Raw genomic sequence first — 7,140 nt, forward strand, 5'->3', positions numbered from 1 at the left:
AATTGTTATGCGACTTTCTTAGCCTCCCCTTAACCCGATCCCTCGGCGAAAAGGGCCTAATATTAACTANTGGCTTGCTATCCCTAGCCTCCCCTAGTAATTAATACCGCATTATAAACAGAAGTTAGCACAATTGGTCGTCCTACCTCTATCCCTAGGTGGTATTGCAAAATCAAGAAATTACTCACCAGTTCACGTCATTACTATACGTCCCCATATCAATAAAGACAAACATCAGTTACCGAATGAGTTAAACGTGAAAGGCCTTAAGCACAGATGATAACCCAACAATTATCAATCAAAACATATGGAGACCATATAAATAATCAAGAGTTTCAATAAAAGAGAGTATCAAAAAATTACAATGTTTTCCCCAACAACAAATAAGATTCCCCATCATCATGGAGAAACTAGGTGAAGAATGGAATGAAAGAGATACAAACCCTAAAAAGGAGAAAAGGAGAGTTGTCACCATCTCCAAATCTACCCCAAAGGGGTGAAAAGTGTGTTTCTGTGCCTAAGCCATCAAAAGATACCAACCCTAAGACATTCTGGCCTTTAAATAGGGAATAAAAATGACATAAAACAAGTCCAAGCCCAAACAGATCATAAAAAATAACATAAAACAGGTCCAGGCCCATCTGACAACCGCCCGGCGGTTAAATTAGGCCCTCAAGTCGCAGAACTGCCCGGCGCCACAGTCAACCGCCTGGTGCTGGTCAACTGCACTCTGGTTAACTTTTCAGCATTCTGGTCAACTGGTTGACTTTTACTGGTTGACCGATTGACTTTTCTGGTTGACTGGTTAACTTTTCTGCACTCCAACCATATGATAATTCAACCATTCTTTCAAATCATTCCAAAAACCTTTATCATTGCCGCCGGGCGATGCGTCGACTCTTCAAATCTTCATTTTTCTGCTCTTTTCTTGAGTCAACGACCTGTATCTTTAACTCCATTCTTTAATTTTCTCAAATTAGCTACAAAACAATGCAAAACAAGCATAAAATCGCTAAAAACAGCTTTTGACTCTCTTCAGACTCATTTATTGAGTTTTGCTTGATTCTAAAAATGAGTCAAAAGTTGTTTTTAGCGATTTTATGCTTATTTTGCATTGTTTTGTAGCTAATTTGAGAAAAGTAAGAATGGAGTTGAAGATACAGGTCGTTGACTCAAGAAAAGAGCAGAAAAGTTGAGTTTTGAAGGGTCGACGCACCGCCCAGCGGCACATTTAAACCGTCGGGCGGTCCAGGACGAGGACTAGGCAGCATTTCACGCTGAGAGAAACCGCCGGGCGCTGGCGATTGCCGTTGGGCGGTGGCGGCAGGTTGTGGCAAACCGCTGGGCGGCACACTCAAACCGCCCGGCCATAGCATGCTGGACTTGGGCCTGATTTTGATGCGCTCCTCACCTATAAATACCCCTTCTACGAATTCAGAGTCATTCTTTTGACAGGGGAGAACGACCAGACCTAATTTTGCTCTCTGGAGGGAACTCTTGGATGCTTAGGCTCCTTTTCATCTTTTCTAGGGTTTGCTCTTTCATTCTTCTTCCACATTTCATCTAGTTTCACCATGTCTATGGTGAACTAAACCCTATTGTTGTTGGGGAATTCAATGTAATCTTTTGATACTCTCTCTTATTGAAACTATTGATTAGTTATATGGTCTCCATATGTTTTAATTGATTATTGTTGGGTTATCATTTGTGCTTAAGGCTTTTATCGTTTAACTCATTCGATATATAGTTGTTTGTCGTTATTGACATGGGGACTTGCAATAATGACATGAACTGGTGAGTAATCTCTTGATTCTGCAATACCACCTAGGGGTAGGGGTAGGACGATCGATTGCGCTAACTTCTGTTTATAATGCGGTATTAATTACTAGGGGAGGCTAGGGATAGCAAGCCAGTAATTGATATTAGGCCCTTTTCGCCGAGGGATCGGGTTAAGGGGAGGCTAAGAAAGTCGCATAACAATTGAATCAATCTAATAATCAAGGGTAGTATGTAAGAGNAGGCTAAGAAAGTCGCATAACAATTGAATCAATCTAATAATCAAGGGTAGTATGTAAGAGAGAGTGGAATAGATGAAATTGTTAGTACCCAACAACATCCATCCATCCATTGTTTTCACTTGTCAATTGAATCAACATTTATTTTGCATGTTAATATTTTTGCTCTCTAACCCAATTTATAAATTTAAAGTTCTCAAGTCTTATTATTTTAATTCACGCGAACGAGGAAGCCATACGAGTCTCTTGGGAAAACGATACTTGGTCTTACCATTTATATTACTTGTACGATTTGGTACACTTGCCAATTTGTCAACAAGTTTTTGGCGCCGTTGCCGGGGACTCGACGTTTATTNTTCTAGTAGTGTGGATTAATTGAATTTGACTTGATTTTATGTTTATTTTTTTTTATTTTTATTTTTTGTTCTAATAAATGTTTTCTAGGGTTTTGTGCCTAACAATTGCAGAATGCAGTTTAAACAAGAACTCGATTATATGGGCACTCAATTCTAGGGTTTACATTATGGGGATCTATTTTCAAATATATATCGAAACTACTTAGGGCATCAGTCCTCCTCACGAAAAGAAACTTTAGGGGAAGTTAAAGAACGGTTGCAGCGGGAATTATTCTCTGTACCAAAAGAAGCGTTGGGGGAAGTCCAAAAATTCTTGCGGCAGTACGTAGTCCTTGGACCAAAAGAAACGTTGGGAGAAGCCCAACAACGTTTACAACAAAAACAATTTCCTGTTTGCAAAGAAACTTTGGGAGAAAAACAAGCACGTTTATTGCAGGAACAACACTCTCATGCTCTTAGGGCTTTGGGCATTATTAGGGTTGATACTGAAGTCAACCCTAAAGAAGAATGTCAAGCAACTATCTGTGCACATGATAAGGTTCTCAGTAAGGAAAAGAAAGTGGAAGAAGAACTAGACATGTTGGAAGAGGAAACAAAAACACAAGAAGTAATTGTTGAGAAGAATATAGAAGAGATCGAAGAGATAAAAATAAAAAGTTCGAATGAGAGTAAGGAGAAAGATGAGGTAGGAAAAGCCATGGTTAAGAAAAGAAAAAAATTGAAAATAAAGAAAAGGAGGAAAAAGAAAAAGAGAAGGTCAATGAAGGAGAAACTTAAGAGAAAGAGGAAAAGAGGAAAGAGAAAAAGATCATCTAAAGAACCATTTCCTCATAATAAGAACAACCCTAGGAAGGAAAATAGGGTTAAGTATTTCAAGGAGATCTTTGAGAGATTAGCGATCAAGACTCCTATGATTGATGGATGGAAACATGTCCTTGGTATGCTCAATTTTTTGAAGAGGTTTAGCATAAAGAAGAAGAAGAAGGAGTTACTAAGCACAAAGAAGTTTGACACCTACTGATGGGTGTTTGGGGAGACTTTCTTAACTGCTTGTTCATTATTTGAATTTCTTTGTTTGTTTCTGTTTTTCAAAATTTTGTTTATTACTTTCTGTGTGAGCACATGCATTTGAGTGAGGAAAATCTTGTGATTGGAAAATCTAGGGCATAGATCAGGAGTCACCAGGAGAAACCACAAAGAGGCAAACAAGAAAAGAGGGAAGGAAAAGTTTAAAGCCACCGCCGGGCGGTATCACATTGCCGCCGGGCGGTGGGGGTGGACCAAAAACCCAAGCTCTTTAAAAGCTGGGTATTTTCAAGACCTCCTCACTTTTCCTTACTCCTTTGAGTTTCGCCAAGCGGTCTCCTTGCTTCCTTGCTCCGGATTTGCACTTCCTAGAGGGTTTTAGAGAGATTTCTATACACTTTCTCAACACCCTTTCACACAAAGGGTTTTGTTCTTGCTCATTTGTGGGTTTTTCTTGGTGGGAGTGTGTATTTTGAGTTTTCCATCATCTTTTGAAGGAATTTTTGCTAGCATTCATATCTCCACTCAAGTAAGTTGAAAATTTTCAATTCTGAAGTTCTTGATTTCGAAATTCTTGTTGAGCATGTTTAGAAATTAGGTAATTTAGGGCTTTGAGATTCTTTGCACAAATTGTTGAATTGGGAACTGTTTTGGACCAATTAAACTGTTTGGAATTGAATTGCATGTTAGGATTTAGTAGTTGAGTGGAGATTAGGAGCGTTTTGTGGAAAAATTTTGAAAACCCCCTTACCGCCGGGCGGTGTGCCTGTACCGCCCGACGGTTTCCCTCAAAACCGCCCAGCACCAACGCCAGTGCCTACTCCTCGCCCTGGACCGCCCAGCGGTGTAAGTTGCCGCCAGGCGGTGCGTCAACTCTTCAAATCTTCAAATTTCTTCTCTTTTCTTGAGTCTACGACCTTTATCTTCAGCTCCATTCTGCATTTCCTCAAAATAGCTACAAAACAATGCAAAATAAGCATAATATCGCTAAAAACAACTTTTGACTCTCTACAGACTCATTTATTGAGTTTTGCTTGATTCTAAGCTCATTCCAAGTAGTAAAGGGCGTAATTAGGTCTAAAATGACATATGAAAATAACTGTTTTTCAACCTTCATCAGGAAACCTCCTTAAGCTAGGTTGGGCTAAAGCTTAGAAGGATGCAAGGAGGTGTGTTTCCTTGAATGAGTGGTGCGAAAATGTGGTGGTAAATGGTCCAATGAGGATGAGTTAAGGTATGGATGGGGTAGAAGCTCAAAGCCTCTAGGAGATATAGTGGTGATGGTGTAGTGTTTGGTGGCTCCAAGAGAGGGTAGGCCAACTCAAGGAGGAAGGTGACTAGAGGGGCCTGATGGGTTGCTCTAGTCTTGATCTAAGATGAGTAGTATGGCCAAAAATGGGCAACATAACATTACTCAAAATCAAAGATGAAATACAAGGGTGGAGACACCTCTATTTATAGGCCAAGGGTGTCTCCTTCTAACCCTAAAAGCATGATCTTCCACCATTGCTCTCATTGGCCAAAAATGAGGCCTTCTAACCTCCAATGATGGGAGGACATGTGGCCACTCACAAAACACAATCCTCTCCATTCCTAGAGTGCCATGTGGCCATTACTAAAAGCAAAAGCTCTCCATTCCTAAGGTGCCATGTGCCACCTTTTAAAAAGTAAATCCTCTCCAATGGAAGCATGACACATGGCACACACTTTCCACTTGGTTTGGATGTCTACACTACATGGCCTAATACAATGGCCTAAATTCCTACGCTACTCTTCAAGCCTTGCTTCATAATGACTCTAAAGGTGGTCCACAAGGTAGAGTTGACACCATCTTCAAGGATGACTTTAAATCTCTTGAAAGTGCTTGACTATGGCTAAGGGATTTTCAATCAACCACCATCATCACAACCACAACCACCACCACCAACCTGTCGCCGCCGCCAGTAGCAGCAACACCACCACCTCTAACCCCACTATCACCCCCACCACCACCACCACCACCAATGCCGCCACCACCACCAGTATATGCATACAGCGCTCAGGATATTCAATGACAAACATACGTAAGCAGCAAAGTACAAAAGTATTCTAACAGCTCGAGATATTCAACAACAACCATGAATAAGCGACATTCATTGTAAATAAAACGCAATAGGTTTATTCGTTTACCTCTTGGAGCTCCCTTACTATGATAGTTGTAACTGTGACAAGATGAATGACGTTGGCGCTGGAGGTTTAGGAGTCCAAAGTTCTCTCCTAAGTTGTGATGGTTCGGTGTTGGTGGTGAGTCTCCAATGCTTAAGCTGAGATGGTGAGGTGTTAGGAGTGAGTGAAGCCGAGAAAGTCCAGAGCAAAAAGGGAGTCTTTGTTTTTTAGTAAGTAGTGAGTCCAATAATGATGGATGGTTTCCTCGCGTTTTTTTCTTTTTTTTTTTGCTCCTTCTCTGATCAATGTGCCTTTTTTTCATTTCTTTTCTCCTTCTGACCAATGTATCTGCTCCCCTTCTCTCTGGAAGTCATTTCATTCCTGCCATTCAGCTTGTAAGGATAGACTGTGAACCAGAAGCCGCCACTCATGCCAAATGCCATTCCCCTTTAAGGTATAACTGATGAAAGAAGCCATGGCGCCCAGGGTTTTCTTTCTGGGAAACGGAAAGAAGTTGATTGCGTGGGGAGGCATTCGTTGTTGTGTGTTGCAGGATAGAAAGATCGGATGACGATCTTGATCTTCCTCGAGAGAAAACACGAGTCTATCACATTAAAACTTAGTGGACTATAAAATGCTTCTTCCTTCTTTTCTTTTTTTTTAATTTTTTTTTTATTTTTAGTGTATAGGAAACGTAAAAAAAATAATGGTAAAAAGGAAAGGAGAAAAAAAAAGATAAAATAAAATAAAATAACAAAAAATAACATAAAATAAAATAAATAAATAAAATAAAATTCAACAAATAAAAAAAATAGATAAAGATAATAAGAAAGGAAATAACAAAGATAAGAAATAAATGAAAGTAAAGATATAAATGCAAAAATAAAAGGAAAGAAAATTAAGATAAAAATTTTATTTAACTACCTGGACAAAATTGGGTATTGACACAAGCATATAAACTAAATAAAAATTTGGATATACGAGAGTTTCAAAAGATTACATTATTCTCCAATAAACGAGGGTTTAGTTCACCATAATCATGGTGAAACTAGATGAAATATGATGAAAGAATGGAAGAAATAACTCTAAACTTGGTAGATTGGAGCCTAAGCATCCAAAGAACCTCCTCCAAGGTGTGTGGAATAGCTCTGGACGTTTCTCTCTGCCAAAAGAATATGTTCTGATTCGCACTAGGCTATATATAAGCCCAAAAAGATAACAGAAAGATTACAGAATCTAGCTAATAAAAACAGACAACCGCCCAGGTGCCTAAGTAAACCGCTCAGCGGTTTCCCTCTAGGAGTTTTGGACCGCTTAGCGGTCAGTTTTGCCGCTGAGTGGTTTCCCTTTAATCGCTCTGGATGCTCAGCAGTCCATTCTGGCACTCAGCGGCTCACTTGACCCTTCTTTTCATCCTTTTTCTTCCCTTTCACGGGTATAAGTCCACCTTACTTCTCTTCCATCTTCAATTCATCTTAAAACCCTGCAAAACAATGTAAAAAGAAGCATAATATCTCTAAAACCAACTTTTGACTCTCTTATGACTCAACTAATTGTTTTACTTGATTTTAAGCTCATTTTAAGCCATAAAGGGTGTA

The 7,140-nt window shown here is 39.5% G+C and overlaps 1 protein-coding gene across 1 annotated transcript in view; it reads right to left on the reverse strand.

Moving 5' to 3' along the window:
* The window catches only part of LOC106754433 (glycine-rich RNA-binding protein 8-like), an 8,256-nt gene extending 2,271 nt beyond the window's left edge, over positions 1-5,985 (reverse strand). The window contains exons 1-2 of the mRNA XM_014636448.1: positions 5,883-5,985; positions 5,326-5,434 (exon numbers count right to left, since the gene is read on the reverse strand). Coding sequence (XP_014491934.1) covers positions 5,326-5,434; positions 5,883-5,985 — 212 coding nt within the window. The remainder of the gene's footprint in view (positions 1-5,325; positions 5,435-5,882) is intronic.
* Between the last annotated feature and the right edge of the window lie 1,155 nt (positions 5,986-7,140).

The sequence above is a fragment of the Vigna radiata genome, unplaced genomic scaffold, assembly GCF_000741045.1.
Source record: "Vigna radiata var. radiata cultivar VC1973A unplaced genomic scaffold, Vradiata_ver6 scaffold_212, whole genome shotgun sequence".
Classification (NCBI taxonomy): domain Eukaryota; kingdom Viridiplantae; phylum Streptophyta; class Magnoliopsida; order Fabales; family Fabaceae; genus Vigna; species Vigna radiata.